Source organism: Ovis aries, chromosome 3 (assembly GCF_016772045.2).
Source record: "Ovis aries strain OAR_USU_Benz2616 breed Rambouillet chromosome 3, ARS-UI_Ramb_v3.0, whole genome shotgun sequence".
NCBI classification, from domain to species: Eukaryota; Metazoa; Chordata; class Mammalia; order Artiodactyla; family Bovidae; genus Ovis; species Ovis aries.
In genome coordinates, this window is record NC_056056.1 from 210289944 (window position 1) to 210311208 (window position 21265).

The 21265-nt window shown below is 50.6% G+C and overlaps 1 protein-coding gene across 1 annotated transcript in view; it reads left to right on the plus strand.

Moving 5' to 3' along the window:
• Positions 1-21265, plus strand: part of ANO2 (anoctamin 2) — a 342394-nt gene that overhangs the window by 104862 nt on the left and 216267 nt on the right. The window contains exons 8-10 of the mRNA XM_042247625.1: positions 734-789; positions 2480-2521; positions 9346-9410. Of these exons, the coding sequence (XP_042103559.1) occupies positions 734-789; positions 2480-2521; positions 9346-9410 (163 nt within the window). The remainder of the gene's footprint in view (positions 1-733; positions 790-2479; positions 2522-9345; positions 9411-21265) is intronic.

The following is a 21265-nucleotide window of genomic DNA, read 5'->3' on the forward strand; positions in this document are numbered from 1 at the left end:
AAACGTGGCGGGACGCACTGATGCATACTTTTGTTGGTTATAATGACCGTGATCCATCCACATGGTCATTCCTATGCCGACCCTGAACACAGATATTCTTCTGTGCTGCTGTGGCTGCCGAGCAGGAGAAGGAGGAGGTGGTGGAGGTGGTTTGGGGGCTGCAGGGATCCGAGTGTGTGAGGACAGGACGGACATGACATTTGAGAGAGCCTACTTGATAAGACTCTTGAGAGTCCCTTGCACTGCAGGGAGATCAAAGAGTCAATCCTAAAGGAAGTCAACCCTGAATATTCATTGGAAGGACTGATGCCAAAGCTCTGATACTTTGGCTACCTGATGGAAAGAGCTGACTCATTGGAAAAGACCCTGATGCTGGGAAAGATTGAAGGCAAAAGGAGAAAGGGGAGACAGGATGAGATGGTTGGATGTAATGGACATGAACTTGAGCAAGCTCTGGGAGATAGTGAAGGACAGGGAAGCTTGGTGTGCTGCAGTCCATGGGGTCACAAAGAGTTGGACACAACTTAGGGACTGAATCACAGCACAATGCCTGATATTTAATCATAACCTTGCATTTGGGAAATGAAAAAATTGTTCTAATACTAAGAAGTAAAGTGTGGAAGAAACTTCTTGCCTGGGAGAATCTGGAAGCCGGGGCCGGTTCTCAGAAGACCAAGGTCAAGGTGAGAAGTCCTGTCCTACAGTGACCATTTTCATCTTTCTTCTTCTGCAGGTATTAACTCTCTGATAGCAAACAATATCTATGAGGCTGCCTACCCATTGCATGATGTGAGTACCACCTCCACCACTCAAAAGGTGGAGCCCTGATGGCAACTCAGCAATGAATATGCAGGCAGGAGGGAACCGTGGCATTGAACCGCCTTGGCTGGTTCCCGACTATGTGTGAAAGACAGTGATCCCCAGCTTGATATTTGCCAGTTGTCTCAAACTGTCTCAAAACAACTGGATGTTTTTGTCTAAGCCTCCTCTGCACTCCCTGCCTTGATTTTGGGGAAAGCGTGAGAAGCTGGTTACAAGAGAGATGGGGAAGGTGGATTCGGGGAGGCAGGTCCCAGACTGTGATGATACACAGCCTGGACCGTTAGGCCCTCAAATGATAGAGAGTGATGCGTGATATTATGTATGTAATATTATATGTGATAGTTATATGATAGTGTTATATGGTACTATATATATATTTTATATGCAATATTTTTTCTGTGATAGTTTTATTTAGGTGTAAAACTCCTCATCCTTCTATGGGAACATGTATTAAGTATCAGTGTCAGGTCTTTTATTCTATCTTGACTTTTTTTAATTTAAATTTTTATTTTTTTTAAATACCGAAAGCATTTTATATTGGGGTATAGCCAATTAGCAATGTTGTGGGAGTTTCAGGTAAACAGTGAAGGGACTCAGCCATACATATGCATGGACCCATTCTCCGCCAAACTCCCCTCCCATCCAGGCTGGCACATAACAGAACAGAGTTCCATGTGCTATACAGTAGGTGCTTGTTGGTTATCCATTTTAAATGTAGCAACGTGTACATGACCTTCCGAAAGTGCCTAACTGTCGCTTCCCTCTGGCAACCATAAGTTCATTCTCTAAGTCTGTGAGTCTCTTTCTGTTTTGTGAGCGAGTTCATTCATAGCATTTCTTTTTAGATTCCATATATAAGGGATGCCATATGGTATTTTCCCTTCTCTGTCTGACTTGCTTCACTCAGGATGACAGTCTCTAAGCCCATCCATGTTGCTGCAAATGGCATTATTTCATTCGTTTTAACGGCTGAGTAATATTCCATCGTGTGTATGTAGCACATCTCTATCTGGACATTTTTGAAGGAGGTCTCTCAAATTTCTTCTACTGTCTGTGGTTAAGAAAACAGAGAAACTAATTAAGGCTTTCATTGGCTGGAAGCAGTGTTATGAATGTCCCATAACAAGATACAGTGATATTGTTCAAGATGACTCATGAGGACCTCAATTGGCCCTTGAACTCAGTGCCCCCTGGCTGCCCTGTCCACCCTGTCAGTCACTTTAGCATCTGCTGCATGGTGGTACCACATGAGACCCCCGGGCGGGTACCCTGAGTGCCTGATGAGATTTCCCAGGTAACCTTTTCTCCTCGCTGACATCCTTGCTGTGGGCATACGTGAGATGAGGTTCTGCCGGGTATTGAAGGGTTGCAAGGCTGGTTTCCTGGACATGCTAGTCTGTTTCCAGGGTGGGCTCTGCTGCGCCGTTTGCTGTGAGCAGGTACAGGAGGCTCCGAGGCTTGTGAGGGGAGCCACCCCCTGTAAGCTCATAGGACACACAGCAGGTGCTGGTGACCTTGGAAGTGGACCAATGTTTCCTTCTGGGTCATGCCCTTGACCTTTCTTAAATGGGAATGAAAGAAAGGGATGGCGTTAGAAAATTTAAAAGGGAACCGTCTCTCTGTTTTTGATCCTTGTCTCTGTTTTCTCCTCCCACAGGGTGAATATGACAGTCCAGGGGATGATATGAATGACAGAAAGGTGAGCCGACTTGATGCTGTGCCCAGGGCTCTGGGCTCGGGGGCCGCACATGGGTGTGGGGCTGCGTAGACACATCCTGGGTGTTCTACTTACTGCTTATCTGTATCAGCCGTTTTTCCACAGCCCCTGTCCCCAGGCATTTGGAAATTGGGGGGCCATTTTTGGTCACTGACATGACTGTGTATCGGGGTGGGGCTGGCATTCCTTGCTCGGTGGACCAGCGATGCCACCTCCTAAAATATCCCTAACAGTGGCACACAAAGGCAGCATGCCCACCCCTGATGACAAGAGAGCTTTAGCTGAGAAACACTGAGCATCCAGAACCCTTAATTCAGGGAGTCTTCAACCTCTGGGATCTAATTCCTGGTGATCCGAGGTGGAGCTGATGTAATAATAATAGAAACAAAAGTGAAAGTGTTAGTCACTCAGGCGTCTCTGACCCTTTGCAACCCTGTGGACTGTCGCTCACCGGGCTCCTCTGTCTGTGGGATTCTCCAGGCAAGAATAACTGGAGTGGGTAGCCATTCCCTTTTCTAGGGGATCTTCCCAACCCAGGGAGTGAACCTGCATCTCCTACATTGGAGGCTGATTCTTTACTGTGTGAGCCACCAATAGAAATAAACTGCACAATGCATGTCACGTGCTTGAATCATCCCGAAACCACCGCCCCACCCCCCAACCCTGGTCCATGGAAAAATTGTCTTCCATGAGACAAGTCCTTGGTGCCAGAAAGGTTGGGGATTGCTGCCTTAATTTATAGATGGGGAAACGGAGGCACAGGATGATCGTACACCTTGTCCATGATAACACTGCCACAATCAACCAAGACGGGGCTAAAACCCCTGTGACCTCAAATCCCATGTTCCTGCTAAGCATATAGCAGTATCCGTGCCATTGTGTCTTGTTTGGGGAGGGTCATCTTTAAGTTATTATTCTTATTCTCTAGGTAGACAGGTGGGGTACAGTGACCCCCAAATTATAGATGAGAAACTGACTGTGTATTCCAGGCAGCTGGGAATGAAAGGTTATATTTAGGGGAGGGAAAAGGGTCCCATTGGAGAATCTCTTCTATGTCAGGTGCAACTCCTGCCTGGACAGCTCTGTCCCCAGCTGTCCATGTAGATCCCGTTTCTTCTGTGTGCTGGTACCCTGGGAGTCTGGGTACCACTCTCTTCAGGGATGATGCTCTAAGCATCCCCCACCCTGTTCAGCGGAGCTGTCCATCTGACTGCCCCCTCATGCCATTCTCCAACCGGGTTCCCAGGCTTAAGTGACTCTGGTGAGTAGAGGAGGGTGGGCGAGGGTGGGCATGATGAGGAATAGACCCTCCCTGCCCCTGCTCTGTTGTCTGGAAAACCATTCATCCCCCAAGTTGCTTTGGAGCAGCCTTCTTTTTATCCTGCCTATTAGTCCCTGTTATGAAGTGTTAAGTATTAAAAACATAAAAAGGTCTTTTCCAGAAATGCGGCCGTGATTGCTTACACATGTCCCTCTTTCTGCCTGCCCAGGGAATCTGCTGTAGTTTTTCGATGTTTTAACCTCATCTGTTTTCTATCTGATGCTCATAGTCTCGGGGTTTAATTTCCTGAAAAGTCCCGGATCAGATTTAAAGGCAAAGAGAAGCCTTTCTCCCCACATCTCACCTCACTGGTCTTGGCCATTTTCTGCCCTCCTATTTTTTCATCTCATGTTCCTCCCCTTTAAAGGGTGATCACCAACCCACGGCCCACCTGAGAGACCTCTTGCTGGGTGGGTGGTGACCCCCAGCCCGTCAAGGTAGGGTATTTTATAGGAACATTCCAGAGACCAGGAACACACAGAACTCCTGGGAGAAATCAGCCAGTCCCCTGTTATCCTCACAGAGATAGAGAGAAGCGACATGTAGGCTATCCAAAATCTATGTGCCTTTGTCTGGAATGATATAATATTATTGTTAACAGTAAAACCCCATAACGGAAAGTTGTCCCCCAGGAATTGTTTTACTTAGGGCAGTGCACATCCCAGCCGGGGAAGTGGATGGAACCTGGCAGGCAGGGACAGACCTCCAGGGCAGAGCTGCATCTCAGTGGATAATTCCCGAACCTGATGTCAAGCGATGCTCAGTGAGGATGGACAAGTGTCTCTGGAAGGCAAAGAGCCCATTTCTTTTCTTTTCTTTTTTTCAAAATTATTTATTTATCTGTCTGTGCTGGGTCTCCGTTGCTGTGCGGGCTTTTCTCTAGTTGCAGCGGGCGGGAGCTGCTCTCTGGTGTGGTGTGCGGGCTTCTCATTGCTGCGACTTCTCTTGTGGAGCTCTAGAGCGTTTGGGCTTCAGTAGTTGCAGCTCGCTGGAGAAGGAAATGGCAACCCACTCCACTGTTCTTGCCTGGAGAATCCCAGGGACGGGGGAGCCTGGTGGGCTGCCGTGTATGGGGTCGCACAGAGTCGGACACGACTGAAGTGACGCAGCAGCAGCAGCAGCAGCAGCAGCAGCAGTTGCAGCTCGTGGGCTCAGTTGCTCCGTGACATGTGGGATCTTCCTGGATCAGTGTCCCCTGCATTGGCAGGTGGATTATTTACCACTGAGACACCAGAGAGGCCCCAAGGACCCCATTTCTTATGACTTTTCCTCAGGTTTGCCAGCCAGTCCTGGCCTCCTTCTTTTCCTCTGTCTGAGTCATGGTTAGGGAAATAAAAGTTGCTGTGATGGGAGGTAAGAGGATCATGAATGAGACTGAAAACTTTTTTTCTGTCCATTTGGATTGGGAAATGGATACTCAGCAAGGCCAGGAGACTGGTTCCCATGTCCATTAATTCATTGATCCCTGACCTTTTTTGGCACCAGGGACCAGTTTTCATGGAAGACAAGTTTTCCACGGATCAGACGAGGATATGGCTCCAGGATTAAGCGCTTCACATTTTTCGTGCACCTTGTTGTTGCTCAGTCGCTAAGTCGCATCTGACTCTTTGCCACCCCATGGACTGCAGAACGGCAGGCTTCCCGGTCCTCCGCTATCTCCCGGAGTTTGCTCCAGTTCATGTTCATTGAGTTGATGATGCTCTCTAACCATCTCATCCTCTGCTGCCCTCTTCTCCTTTTGCCTTCAATCTTTCCCAGCACCAAGGTATTTTCCAATAAGTCGGCTCTTTCTATCAGGTGGTCAAAGTATTACTATTAAGTCAGCTCCACCTCAGATCCTCAGGCATAAGTCCGGAATGCTGGGGACCTCTGCATTAAATGATTGTTCTGTTAGGACTGACCCTGGCATTCAAATCCCAGCTGGTTTTGCAGCCAGGTGGACGTGACTTCTCGTGTGTGGCAGGGGAACTTCTCACTGCAGGGCTGGCTTCGCTCCTGGAGCCTCAGAGGTATCTTGTAAGAAAGAGCTGAAACTTCTGAATATGTGTAGCGGGTTTGTCTGTATTTGTCACATTGTAATAGTCTAGCGTCTTCAAGAGGGCTGTGGGAAGGATTTTGGTTAGGTACAAGGGAGAACCTTTGAATTTGTTGTTAGAGGAGGTGCAGAATGGTTGAGAACTGATGGGCGATCACTCCTCTGGAGGACTTTAGTGGTGATCCGGCCATCTGCTGGTACCTGGGGTTCGCCTCCCCTCTTCCCTGAAATCTGTGGCTATTCCAGTGATCTGCCTCTTAGGTGGAGAGCGCTCTCTCCCACCCCCACCCCCCTCTGCCTAGTGCAGCCTGCAGTCTGTATGACTCAGCTCCTCCTGGAGGGTGATTCGTGAGAGGTTCCCTCCCTCTGGAGACCAGGGGTTTCCCACCTTTCGAGAAAGCAGGGCTGCGGGGTCCGCAGCCACCTCAGTCCACATCTGCCAGACTCGCCTGCTTTTCTCAGCATCCCAGAGAACGGACTGTTTCTGTCTTTTGAGGGAGGCTCGAGCCCCACCCGCATCCCATGGCTTCCCTGCCCACCTACAGAGAATCCAGGGTACAACCTTAGAAGATGACTTCCTTTAGTAGCTTTTACACCCTCGGTCCTAGATCTTCCAGCTTTTTCAGAGGACTGTCTTCTCTGGTGGATGGTTAAAAAGTGACCCACCAGAAGGTTCGTGACGAGAGTCCGTCTTGCTTTCCGATGGGAAGCCTACTTTTCTTCTCGGTTTCTCTTAAGGTCTAGTTTTCCCATCTTGCACAAGTCCCATTGAATTAATGGAGAAGTGACCTGCCAAAAACTCAGATAGGTCATTGCAGGATCCAGGGGGTAGAATTCCATCCTCTCCCATTCTAGTCCTCCCGTCTCATCAGTGCCTCTCAGCTGGCTGCAGCTGGCATCGCTGTGTCTGCCACAGGTCCAACTGAGGAGTTTGGGACCTCGGTGAGGGTCATGGGTCTCATGCATCCTGCCATCCTCTGGCCTTGAAGATGGCTTTACCATCTGGGTCCTTTATAGTCTCATGAAACACTTATACTGACCTACTCTTGGCTGTGACCCTCGGGGATCGACCTGGCCTCTGGGTGCTCTGATCCATCAGTGGGGTGGTCCCCGTGGCTTGTTTCTTCCTGCAGTAAAGTTTTGAGATCAGACCCATGTGCTTGGAATGACATCTGGGGCCTCCAAAATAAGGCTGTGTCCACCGAGGAGCTGTAGACCCTCTGGCTTTATTTGCAGGCTTGACCAGTTGGTGAAGAGGACCTGATGTAACTAAGGGAAAGAGCAGATTTAATAAGCTCTAATAAGCTAGGAGCTTATTAGGAGGTTCTGTTGCAAGTTACCATGATTGTCCTGAACTTGACTGACACATGCCTATCCCTGTGGGGCAAAGACTCTGGCCTGCCTCCCTGCACCCTGACTGCTGGTCTGTGCTAGGACCCTGTAACCCGGGCATGACCTACCCGGTTTGAAACTGTGTGGTTAAACATTTGTAAAGACAGCCGACAGTCTATAGCACCCACCACCTAGCTCCTGCGTTGCCTGCCCAGCGGCCTCGTGAACCTGCCGGGCAGAGCTATGTGAGCATTCAGGTATCACTGTCACATCACCTCCCTCCCAGGTTTGAAGCTTGGACCTCCTGCTCCGGCGGGGTCTGCGTGCTGATGTCCTCTGCTGTGTCTGTCCGGCACATCTCCATGGGGCATGGGCAGCTCTCTTGGCTCAGTCTCCTCTGTATCCGCCAGTGATGGATGCAGCCTTGAGAAAGGACTTGGAGATTTCGTCCAGCAGGTCCGGGAGCCAACCAGGGGCAAGGCCTGGGAACCTGGCTCTCAGTTTGGACCTGAGCCAAGCAGGCCACACTGGCTTCCTGGAGCATTTTCAGTTTTCCCCTTCAGGGCACTGCAGACAGGTTTAAGGGTTGGACTTCGTGACTTGGAGAGGAATGTGCCCTGGAGGTCAGGGCCTCAGAGGGAGCACTGACGTCCCACCACTCTCCCGGGAGGCATTGCTCATATCTCTTGACGCAGGCTGGCCTCCCTGTGGGCCCCCAGTGATGTCACTGCGACAGCCAGGTGCTAGTGAGCCCAGCATTGGTACTGGGGAGAGGGAATAAAACCCCAGGGCAGTAGAGGCACCAGGATGACAATGAGGAAGAGATACAGTAATAACGGTATGATCAGGTTTGGAGCCGCTTGCCTGGAACAAAGCATCAGGCTTCATAGATTCAGATCTTCGCCTGCCCACCGGGCACCGTGTCGCCCCCTTTGTGTTGGGGTGTCCTGCTCTGTAGAAGGTGGGACTACGGATGCAGTTTCCACCATCAGAGCCCATGCAATTTCTGATTCTTTTTCTGAAGTTGTTGGAGGACATTGTGACAAAAAGTCTATACCTACCAAGTAGGAATGCCAATTCTTATTTCAGTTTTAGTATGGTGTCTTTGCTATAGGGCTCATGTTCAGCCATCTCTCCAGAATACCTGGTTAGAGTCACGTCTTGCTAGAACTGCATGAGTTCTGTGTGACGTGTGAGAAGATGCAATGTAGAAGACTAGGAATGTGAAATAGCATTATCTCCCAAGACTCTCCCCTTGCTCAGCCTGGCCTTCCTGTGAGGACACGTCACATCACTTTCCTCAAGGCCTTTGCACAGAAGGCGTGTTCTCCTAGTTGAAACACACCCCCACCTCCTAGGTCTCAACCCAAATGTCACCTCCTCAGAGAGCCCTTCTCTTGCTGTCCTTTTTTACATTCCCTGGTGGCTCAGAGGTTAAAGCGTCTGCCTGCAACGCGGGAGACCTGGGTTCAGTCCCTGGGTCAGGAAGACCCCGTGGAGAAGGAAATGGCAACCTACTCCAGTATTCTTGCCTGGAAAATGCCATGGATGGAGAAGCCTGGTAGGCTACAGTCCATGGGGTCACAAAGAGTCAGACACGACTGAGTGACTTCACTTTATCAATAATTACATTGTTTTAAAATTAATTTTGATCCGAGTATAGTTGATTTGCAATGTTGTGTTAGTTTCAGGTATACGGCAAAGTGAATCAGTTATACATAAACATATGTCCACTCTTTTTTAGACTCTTTTCCCATCTAGGTCATTACAGAGTGTTGAGTAGAGTTCCCTGTACTATATGCATGTATGCATGCTAAGTTGCTTCTATCATGTCCGACTCTGTGTGACCTCATGGACTGTATCCCGCCAGGTTCCTCTGTCCATGGGATTCTCTAGGCAAGAATATTGGAGTGGGTTGCCATGCCCTCCTCCAGGGGATCTTCCCGACCCAGAGACTGAACCCGCATCACTTACGTCTCCTGCATTGGCAGGCGGGTTCTTTACCACTAGTGCCACCATGCCTTGGCAAGTGTCTAATTTTGACTTGCTAAGCTGGATAAAAAAGGTGACTAGCTGCCCACTTCACCTCTAACCTGGTTCCCTGTTTTTCTTGTTTAGCTGCTGTATCAAGAATGGGCGCGCTACGGGGTGTTTTATAAGTTTCAACCCATTGACCTCATCAGGTAAGATGGGGGAGGGGACCCTCGGGAGGACCCGAAAGATTTCCGCAGACTTTCTTGGCCCCTGGAGGTCTATTGGCCAAGCAGAGGGCTATTCTAGACTACCTCCCCCAACTGCTCTGTGTCTTACAGGTCCAGAACAAGCTCCTGGGTGAGGGAGGGCAGTGGTGGCTGTGAGGCAGCAGATAATACAGACAGATGTCCCGTGACTTGCATCTTGGGGTCATCAGCACTGTGGTCTCCCCCTTTCTGCTCTTGGGGGAGAAGGGTGTGTAGAGTTCTTCTTTTATTACCATCCCTCCGATTTGCCTCAAGAAGGATCTAGGTGCAGCAGATCCTTAGGTCATGCCCCAGAAGCCACAGTGCTGAACAAGAGGAGGGGAGACCTGACAAATCATATAAAGAATAAACTCCCTGGTCTGAGAGGATATGTGGACTTTTTATGGCTTACCCAGAATGAATGGAAGGGAGGAGAGACTGGATTCCAAATCCCACCCTTTTAATGCTGCCCCCAAAGTGCTGCCCAATTGCCTTGGGAATTTGCGCAGCTTGTACAGAACAGAGGTGATAAGCTTTCTGAAAGAACTTTCTAGAATTCGATAGGTCTGATGAGTCTCAAATGGTTGAGGGCTGTTAGAACTCCAAGTCTTTATCAGGTGGAGTGTTACTGGGCCACCCTCTGCAATGGGGGAGCACTGAGCTGAGACTCCGGAGATGGGGGTCTTGTCTAGGCCCAGCCACTAAGGGGCGCTTGTTTCTCTGGGCAAGTCATAACCCTTCTTTGGTCTTTGGCATCCTGTTGTCTCTCAGTCGTGCCTGACTCTTTGCGACCCCGTGGACTGCAACATGCAGGGCTTCCCTGTCCTTCATCATCTCCCAGAGCGAGAGACACTGAGATAATGAGACACTGGGACAATGAGTTTGAGACATTGCTCAAACTCATGTCCGTTGAGTCAGTGATGCCATCCGACCATCCCATCCTCTGTCGTCCCCTTCTCTTCCTGCCTTCACTCTTTCCCAGCATCAGGGTCTTTTCCAATGAGTCGGCTCTTTACATCAGGTGGCCAAAGTATTAGAGCTTCAGCTTCAGCCTCAGTCCTTCCAATGAATAGTCAGGGCATCCTGGTGGCTCTAAACTGGGAGGCTGAGCTGAGGGCTCTGTGGGGAAATTTGGTCCAGCACACTCATTTGGAAATGATGGGGACCCTCAGCCCCGCGCCTGACATAGAAGACTCGCTGCCACTCAGTCACTCGTGGCTCATTCTCATGAGCTAATTCATCAGCCGGCAAACTCAGAGAGTGTTCCTGGCCACTTGCCCTGGGCTGGGACCTCGAGAGGGGTGGCCGCCAGAAGGACCAGGTCCAGTGGGAGCGAGTCCAGCTCCTTCTTGGAAGAAGACAGCAGGCTGGGAGTCAGAGTTTGGGCAGGCCCATCTCTCACACAGAGAGGGGACAGCCCTCCTGGGGAACTGGGAGCTCAGCTGGACGTCTCTTGATGGCAGGTGTTTGCTCCAGCTGAAGGCTGTTAGCCGAGGCACTGGGGTTGGGGAGCCGGGCCACGGATGCGGGTGACCGTGGCCCCTCACCCAGCGCCTCCCGTCCCCTGGCTGCTTTTGTGAGGCGCGGCCGCCTGGATTGTTCTCCGGGCCGCTTCCTCCATGCCTGGCAGCCTTTGATCTTCCTCTCGGCCTCGCCAGTGGCCACCCACACTGTCGCCGTTTTCTCCAACTCATTTGTTAAAAATATGATTCCAGAAAATAAAAATTCTCCCTACTGGAGAGCCTCGTCTTTTCCCTGGAAACTTCAGGTGACCAGCTGCCAGCTAAGTGGGTGACAGCAGCTCCAGGGTGCACCCCATGTCAGCCACCAAAGAGGCCTCACTTGCAGGGGAAGAGTTGCCTTTGGTGCAAAGCCCTGCTCTGGGCCCTGGTGGTTTCCAAGGACGCAGAGCCCAGAGCTATGGGTCCCAAAGCTAAGTGTCCACTGTGGGTCCCAGTGTCCACTTCAATCAGAGTTTCTACCACGTGTCACAGTGTCCACTTGCTGCTCAGATCTGGGAGCCGGAGGCTCTTGCAACCCCTGCAGGATGCCAGCAGCTTGGATATGCCTGGAGCCTGGAGCATCTCTCAGATACTGGCTGGAGGGAAGGGAATGGTAGTGTGTGTGGTGGGGGGCAGGAGTAGAGGGACTGTTGTCTATCCAATGGGGGTGAGGAATTCGCTCTGCTGGAGAGAGAAGAGGTGACCGTGGAGAGAGAAGAGGGGAGAGAGAGAGAAGGGACAGAGGCCTTGGGGGTGGGTCGTGGAGACAGGGATGCCATGAGCGTGCCCCTTGGGGGCTCATGGAGAGGAAACTGGGGTGGAGGCCGTGGGAACAGCTCCTGCACCCTGCTGGCTCCACCCAAACTCCTGTGTCCACGTCGCCTCCATCCTTCTCCCCATCGTCTTCCCTCTCCCGCGTCCTAGTCCCCGGTCTGACACCAGCTCCTGGGAGTGTGTCTTCAGCACCGTTTCTCTCTTTTGCTACTTGTTCTTCATCCTTCTTGCTTCCACCTCTGGAGACCTAGTGGTCCGCAGGATCCAGTCGGAGGCTGCTCAGACCCTGTGCTTCCATTGCAGCGCACGCCTGTGAACTGTGCCCCCTGCAGGCTCACACGGTAACTGCACCCATGTGTTCTGTGCTGAAGCAGGGGTGTCCTGTCCAAGTTGGAGGTGACTCTTGCAAAGGCCAGCAGGGTCTTTCCTGCCTGTTCTCTCGGGCCCCTGGCTTCTCGTTGTCAACACTGAGCTCCATTCCTCCCCCCGTGCCTGTGGTTTGGGACATTCAAAAGCGCAGAGCTGCTGAGAGCCCAGCAGGTCTGGGACGTCTGTTTGCGTGTAAAGAAAGCCCTGGGACCAGCTATCCTCACCTGTCCACAGCCCTTCAAGCCTAAGCTGGAGATGTGGGGTTCGAAGCTCCTTTCCCAGGGGTGGAAATTGGGCAGAGGGGAGACAAGATGCCCTTTCCTGCACCGTGAGCCCCTCCCTCCTGCTGTGGGTACCTGGGTCCAGCGGACTGCATGGCGAGGGTGCTAATGGGCGTCCCAGCCCAGCCAGACCCTGCACCCTAGGTCCTACCTGCGTTCTAGAAACCTCAGGGCCTACAGGCCTGAGCAGAGTGTGTGTGTTTGTGTGTGCTCACATGTGTGTGCATAAGTGTGTATGTGTGCTCACTTGTGTATATGTGTATGTGCACAGACATGTGCACGTAAGTGTGTGTGTTTATGGGTGCATGTGTATGTGCATATGTGTGTGTGTGCAGGCGTGTGTGTGCGTGTGTGTGCATGTATTTGTGTGTATGTGCATGTATGTGTGTGTGTACGTGCTGCCTGGGAAGTTCCCCAGGGAGGGATCCAGAAGGGACCCCCGCTCCCTCACAGTAGACTCTTCTGGGAACTCCCAGCCCGTGGCACTGGTGTCCAGGCAGAAACAAAGTTTGTGATGGAGCCAGTGGAGGAAATGCTGTCCCGGCAGGAGGGAGGTGGCTCTACTAGTCTCTTGGGGCCATACGAGCATCCTCACAGGTAGAGGAGTAGATTTCTGCTTTCAGCACCCAAGGTTCATGCCCTGATGTCCCAGGAGGGGAATGGCTTTTATTCCTTGGGGTAGCCAGGAGCCCAGGCCTTGGTGATGTGTATAGTTCTGATCCCATATTAGCCAGCCTTGTCTTTTCATGAAAATGAATATGCACTCACAGGCTGCTTTTCTTAGCTGGGAGGTTTTGCTGTGGATGAGACAAAACAATAGGCTTCAAACATCTGAGTTAGATTTAGCTACTAACTGAAGCTGATATACAAAACTGTATTTGAAAGCATCTGCTGCAAGTTAACTTCAATGGCATATGGAGGAGAGGGGACCAGAAGTTCACTCACCTCAGGGTGAGTAGCTGATGACCTTGGGGGATGCACCAAGGGCATCGTATATAGGCAGTGTCCACTGTGCCAACTTGGGGCCACCGTCTGGAGAGGGGTGAATGGCTCTTCCTTGTTCCCTCCTCTTCTGGGGATGACATTTCACGGCTGGGGCGGGGAGTAGCACCTATCCCTGTGGCGGGTCTGGCGCCCTCTTAGCAATGTCCTGCTTCCTCAGTCCCTCTTCCTAAGACCTCAGTGATATCAGGAGCCTTTGGGTAGCATCTGTGGACAGCAAGAGTGGCACTGTGCCCCCACCTGTCTACCCATCTCTTCTGTCCCAGACTCTCAGCCCGCTCCAGCCCTGCCCGTGGAGAGCCCATCTAGAACCAGCATCTCAGGAATTGGCTTTCCCTTCTGCTATTACAAGGGCTTCCCAAGTGGCACTAGTGGTAGAGAACCCACCTGCCAATGCAGAAGACGTAAGAGATGCAGGTTCAGTCCCTGGGTCAGGAAGGTCCCCCGGAGGAAGGCTCAGCAGCCCACTCCAGGATTCTTGCCTGGAGAATCCCTTGGACAGAGGAGCCTGGTTGGCTATAGTCCATGGGGTTGCAAAGAGTCGGACACGTCTGAGGTGACTGAGCACGCACACACCTCCTGTTACAGGGCAGAGGCCCTGATCCTTGTCAGAATTCCTCAGAACAACCTCTAGAAGGTTGAGCCACCCCCTCTGTCTCTGAGCCCTTCTTCCATCCTCCTGAAACACACCCACATCCTGCCCCCCTATGCCCCCCCACCCCCCGCCCAGAGGAGAGAGACAGAGGAAGCCACGTTCTTTCTTAGGCTTCTGAGCAGGTCAGACTCAGGGAGAACCGGCCACAACTGGTTCGGGGGAGGGACTGGAGAGGAGAAAAGAAAACGTTGATCAACCCATGATGAATTATTTCCTGAGCCTGCTGCCTTCTTCTTCTTGATCTTTGCTGGGATTCATGCAGGCAGTTCAGCTCAATGCAATCAACATTTACTGATGCTCACAGTGAACAAGTCTGTGTGCCCTCAACGCAGGGAGGCATGGCGAGGAATAGGGTGCGGTTTGTGTCCTTAAAGATCTAGCAGTCACATAGGGAGCCAGACATGTGTGAGGCAGGATGGAGTGAAGACTTTTAATGATTGTAATATAAGTATGAACGTGATTGGACGGGACAATGGTTGGAGAGTAGTTGCTACTAGCAGAGTAAGGGGGGACTTTCTGTAAGAGGTGGCACTTGAATTAGAAACATTGCTTCTGAAGGCCTGAAGTTAAAGGGTTAATGATCTCGAATGTGTCTTCATTGTCAGCCTCGGCTGCCCCAAATATGGACTTGTTGAGCCTGGTATTGTCGGCCAGAAATCACAGTGCTGCCCAGAGCCAGGTCCTTCCTGACTGTCGATCGGGAGTGATCAGGTCAAGAACTTGACTTGCAGATCTCACTTACCTGCCTGGATTCTATGCCAAGCCTGGCCCATGTCCTTGGCTCTGTCCCTGTAAGTGAGCAGAGCATCCAGGGTTAGAGGAGATGAAGCTGGACCCAGCAGAGGAAACCAAGGAGAGGTGATGTGAGGCCAGCCGCTTGTTTTCTGTGGGTCTCAGCCTTGAAGTATTGGACTGAGCCAGGAAACACTTTGCAGGCTGAAAAGGGATCATATTTCATGGGTCTGAAGAAGACTTTTCTTTTTCCTCTGAGGGTGTAGGAGCATAGTTGACAGAGAAGAGCAGGCAGTAGCTGGTTGCAGCAGAAACATGGGTAATGATGTTCTGTGCTGTTGTATTCTGGTCCATTTTATAGACAGCGAGATAAGTCAGGCTGCTTATGAGATGCAGCTGGGAAAGAGGCCTGTCCCCCTTCTCCTTTCTCTCCCCCTCTTCCTCCCCAGATGTTATGAACCCTCCAGAGAGGAGGAGCCAGCCTGGGGCTGTCAGTGGATCAGGAGTTGAAAGAGGTGCCCCCAACTGCACCCTGAGGCCGTTCTGCTCCTGCACGGGTGGCCTCCCGGCCTTCCCTAGCTGGTGGCTCCTGTTTTAGATCAAACTGAATCTTCCTTCCTGGAGTACCAGTACTTGGTGGCTTCCACTGCACCAGGAGGTGGCATGATCTCCCCATGGCCTCCTAGGGTTGCATGGCCAGAGGTGGGTGGGGGTGAGCATCCAGTTCACTAGCTCCCTGCCTCCCTGACCCCCTCTTGTCAGGTCCTACTTCCCGAGAAGGAGAGAAGCTGGTATTTGCCTGAAAATTTATGACAAGCTATAGGATTCCTGTCTCCTTGGCCCTTGTGTGCAGTAAATTCTCATTTATCTGGAACCCCAGGACTAAACCATGATGTCACAGAGGTGGGTGGAGCTTAGAGGTTGGCTGACCTCCATGCCCGGACGTGGGATAGGGGATGGAAGGTTTCCACTCCCAGCACACTGATCGAGCAAACGCCCTGCATTATTTTTCCTATAGTAGGAAGTGCCTGGCCTCGGGGGCAGCATATTTGTCTGCTAGACATTTCTAGCCACTCGAAGGTCATGGAGCCAGGGCAAGAACTTTGCCAATTTCCCCCGTTTAAGTTCAGTTCTGCCCCCTGGAGCTCCATGGAAAAAGAGCTTCTCCCTGTTGGGTTCTGGTGGTTGTTATCGTTCAGTCGCTCAGTCGTATCTGACTCTTTGTGACCCCATGGACTGTAGCCCACCAGGCTCCTCTGTTCAAGGGATTTCCCCAGCAAGAATGTTGGAGTGGTTTGCCATTTCCTTCTCCACGAGATCTTCCCCACCGGGGGATCGAACCTGAGTATCCTGCATTGCAGGTGGATTCTTTACCACTGAGCCTCTAGGGAAGCCCTTCTATTGAGAAGGCCAGCCTTTAAATATCTGAAAGTAGTTCTTGTGTTCCTGATAATTCTCACGCCTTCTTTCCTGCAAGCAAAACACACCTGGCCTTGCTCTGTGCCCTCCTGTGGCATGGGCTCTTCAAGCAGTTTAATCATCATTGTAGCCCTCTTCAAGACCCACTGTCCTGGCAGGCAAAGCAGGGCCCTCCTGCCCCAGACTTAACCTGGTGTAGCTAAGCCAACACGCATTCGCGGTGATGGTGTGTCAGGCATCGCTGCTGGCAGAGTGGAGATGAATTAAGCATGACCCCATCCTCAAGGAGCTTAAGCTCAAAGTCATATCTCAAAGCTTGTAGATGTTCAATCGGCTTTTCTGGGAAATCTAGGGACAGATGGATAGAGAACATTTTCAATGTTATGGGGAGGGAGGTGGGAGGGGGGTTCATGTTTGGGAACGCATGTAAGAATTAAAGATTTTAAAATTTAAAAAATAAACAACAACAACAACAACAACAACAAAAGTAACTGTTGAGACTGTAGAAAAACATTATATAGAAAAGATCCTGGGGGAAAGCTGGCCCCCAAGTAAGTCATCTGTGATGGGGTGTGATGGGGTGCTCAGGGCTGTCAGCTGTGCCTTGGGCAAAGATTTTCAGTGGTGACTCTGACTTTCTAGAAACATCCTTTGATGTGTGACAGCACCCACAGACCCATGAAAAAACTTCAGAAAGTATTTTAGGATCACATCACTTAGGGATTTACCAAGTCATGGCAAACCTCATGTGTGCAAGTCAGGTAATCCTGCCTAAAGAAAACCCAGCCAGGCTAGAGCTGTTTCAGAGAAGGAAGGGTAACGTGATCAGAGATGGGGCAGGGCAGCTGGTATGAAGAAAGACCTACACAAAGAGTTCCTGCTCTAGGAAGAAGTGGAGAGGGAGCGGAGTCTTTACTAAATTATGAGATGGGTAGTGACTGTCCATGTGTTTATCAGACCCTGAGGCACCTGTCTAGGGATGTTCCTCTGGACCGAGAGCAGTGGGTTAATGATGAGAAGAACTCAGCTTGGCTCCAGCCTTCACAGCAGGTGATATAATATTTGGACAAGCCACTCTTGAGCCTCCATGTCCTCAGCTATGAAATGAGGATCAAAAGACCTGTCCTAAATGCCTGACAGTAATATGGTGAGGCTTACAATATAGTTGTGCAAATAGCGTGGTGAGGGGCATAGGTCTGGTTAAGTAAATCTGTTATTTATCTGCTCCCTCGGGAAAAATTATACTATCTCACCATGGACAACACCCAAGTGTTTGATCCCTGGAGCTGCCGTTTCAGCACACGTCTGTGGTTTGTCTAGGATTTAGGCCAGTGGCGCAACAGGGCTTGCGAGGGTTCAAGAATTTGATACAGTTCAAGCTCAAGAGTCTTGACAAACATTGTATAATCATAAGACGATTTTTTAAAAATTGCAAATCAGTGCACTGGGATTGTGAAGTTTGCATGGTGCGCTCTGTACGTCCAGGAACCCTCCCAAACAGCTGTTCTTACTTCATGTTCCAGAGGGAGACCCTGAACTCAGGAGATAGGAGCTTCCTGAAGCCACAAGCCAGCCCACCTTTGGTTCAGACCTGTCTGATTCCAGAAATTATGTGCTTGCCCTTGTACCACATGGATGAAGGTGACCCAGGGCTCCATCCAGCCAGATGTTGGGCGATCTGGGCTTCCAGATTCCTCAAATTAATCCTTCCAGTCAGCAACCTCTGAGGGACACCTGGTGTGGTCTGGGGAGGGGAGAGGGGCTCACTGACCTGGTCACTCCCTGGTCTGTGATGGGCCAACCTCATCAACATCCCTGTTTGAGCAGGAGTGATGTGTCACTTGCCAGAGCGGTTTGTAGGAGATCCCAGCATGCTATGGTTTTGGTTTCTCATTTATACTTTTCATAGTCTTTTTCCCCCTAACTTCTTCCATGTCATCAGGTTGTCAATTGGCACCTCTTGCTTTTGCCAGTGGAGTAGGTTCCTTCCCGACTCCTGCTTGCTGCTCTGTCTCCATTGCAGGTGTAGTAACCTGACCCCCGAGCAGGCAGCCTTAGGCACCAGGTAAGCCTCTTAGGCAACCTGCCCAGGAATCTGCCTCCTGGTTGCTGTGGGATTTAGGGAGGCTCTGCTGTTGCCATGGAAATGTCTTCTTGGTGTTTCCTAGTGAGTGAAATGGTGTTTCCAGGATGGGACCAGAGTCAGTGTGATAAGGCAGGTGCCTTTGCTGTGAAGAGTTGTATTTTGTTCTTCTTGCTTGCTTTGGGAGGTCACAAGAAATCCAGACCATCAGAGACTTTTCTTAGAACTCAGCGTCTATTGACACAGGAGTGGATCCCTGCATCAAGGGCATACTTGATGCTGAGCTTTGACCTGGGTGTGATGTCAAAGCAGGAAGCTTGCAGTATAGTGATGGAACCCCAGGTATTCACAGTAAATCTGATGGAAGCCATCAAGGTAAAGTGGTACCCAACTGGGAACCCATGCATAGAGCTGTCCGCAGAGGGGCTGGGGGCCAGGTAGTGGCCAAGGGGTGGGCCAAAGCTTCTGAAGGGGTTCATAACTAGCTTTAGTGTGGCCAACAAGAAAAAAAAATGAGATTTATGGGACATGTGAGTTTTAAGCAGAAAGTAGAGATTTGAAAGAAAGAGGAAATAAGGTTGAGGATTTACCAGATTTAGACTGATGCAGTCTTGGTCCAGAGATAATGGCTGAAGGAGAGGCTCAAGAATGGGCTGAGGTTGATGACAGCTGAGAAGAGAGCCCTGGAGCCATGGGAGGTGGTTGGGGGAGATACCTGGGGTGGTATAGGGGGAAGAAAGCCTAGAGAGAGGGGTCGTGATGAAAGGCAACAAAAGAAGATGCTACCGAGTGGTTTGTCTAGGATTTAGGCCGGGGGCACAACAGGGCTTGCGAGGGTTCAAGACTTGAGCACTTCTTGCCGTAAGGTGGGAATGGACCTGTTGGGATCCAGTTTTTCAGTCACTCTCCCTTGGGAAACTTTAGGGGAAATTATTCAGCCCTTTGGACCTGATGCACTTCCTCTTGCTGAGATGGAGAGAGGAATCTTTGCATCTTCTTCACAAACCCTCTAGGCTGTGATGACAGGTACCATCTGTCTGTGGGAGGCAAGGGCCTCAGGTGGATTGGAGAGGGCTGATCTTGCCCTGGAAGGAAGGAGGGGACTGGCCGGGGGATACGTCACCATGGACAACACCCAACTGTTTGATCCCTGGAGCTGCCGTTTCAGCACACGTCTGTGGAAACCCTGAGCTCCCCATTCCCACTAAGGACACTCCCCTGAGTGATGCTCTCCACCCACACCACATGTGTTTGTGACCAACTTAACCAGAAAGCAGCTTGACACACTGAACAACACCCTCGGAACACACGTTACAGCCGCGACCGCAAGATCGTTCCATTTAATCAGCTGGCCATGCCCAGATGCTTCGCACAGGCACAAGCCTCTGTTTTTAGGAATGGAAAGCTACAGCATTTTGTGGGTCTGGAAGTCACAGACAGAAACAAAACAAAAAGCTTCAAGATCCCTGCCTGGCAGACTGCTGTCCTCCAGTACCTCCTTGCGGTTATCACAAGGTAGCCAAAGGTGTTGCAGGAGATGTGAGTTTGAGCCCTGGGCTGGGAAGATCCCTTGGAGAAGGAAATGGCAACCCACTCCAGTATTACTGCCTGGGAAATCTCATGGACAAAGGAGCCTGGTGGGCTATGCAGAGTCAGACACAGCTTAGTGACTAAAGAACGGCAAAGCCAAAGATACAGGTCACTGGGTAACTGCCAGCGGTGGCTGTGTGCCCTGGCCAAGTGGCTGACTCCATTGTGGAGAAGTTGTGACCCTCAGCCTGCATCACCCAGCCCCTCTCAGGGCCTTAGGAATCCCTGCTCGAGGGCTCAGAATTCAGGGCTGTTGCCTTGGCCCCATCGGTTCCTTTCATAAAATCCATGTTGGCTGAACACAATCAGGAGAGACAGAGAAGAGATTGGAGGACTGGGATTTTGAACTTTTTATTTGGAATTCTAGTCTGGAGGAGGGTAGGGGCAGTGGCTTAGTTTCCAGCTGTTCTTAGTTCTAACAAAATGGCTATTTCGTTAGGTTGACATGTGGCCTAATCCTCAGACTTTGGGTAGGCAGGCAAGCTGCTCATTCTCCATGCTCACCTCCTGGTCTGGTCTGTTCCCCCTTTCTGTCTAATCCTGGGGGACCACACCCCCTGTGGCTATCCTAGTCCCTCTCTGAAGGTTTAACTCTGGGGGTGAGGTTAAACCCTCTGATGATCCGGCAGCCAGCATATCATGAAAGAAATAGTAGAGTCCCCTAGCTCAGACCTTTCACCATCCAGTTGGAAAGAAGACTCCGTGTTTGGAGAAAGAGATTTAAGAGAATAAATAATTCACTTCCATTCTGTGGTGCTGGAGAAAACTTGAGAGTCTCTGGGACTGCAAGGAGATCAAGCCAGGCAATCCTAAAGGTAAATAAACCCTGAATATTCATTGGAAAGACTAATGCTGAAGCTGAAGCTCCAATACTTTGGCCACCTGATGCGAAGAGCTGACTCCCTGGAAAAGACCCTGATGCTGGGAAAGATTGAGGTCAGGAGGATAAGTGGGCAACAGAGGATGAGACGGTTAAATGGCATCAGTGACTCAATGGACATGAGTTTGAGCAAACTCTGGGAGATGTTTAAGGACAGGGCAGCCTGGCGTGCTGCAGTTTGTGGAGTCACAAAGAGTCAGACACAGCTGAGACACTGAACAAATTTATTGGGCATCATTGCTATGTTTATTTGTGATTATTGTTTTAGGTGCTAATGTGATGAAAAAGATAGATGTGAACTGACTGTGGGTGATTAGATAATTTACCATCTAACCTAGGACACTCTTGAGAGTGAAAGGGAGCGTTATTAATAGTGGCTGAGTGTACTAGTCAGCTACTGTCAGAATACTGCTGCATAACAAACCATCCCCAAATCAACAGCTTACAACAGCAGTCATTTATTTCTCTTGCTTAAGTGTGTATAGGTTGAATGGAAAATGTCTGCTTCAGGCTGAGGGTTGGCTGGGCTGGG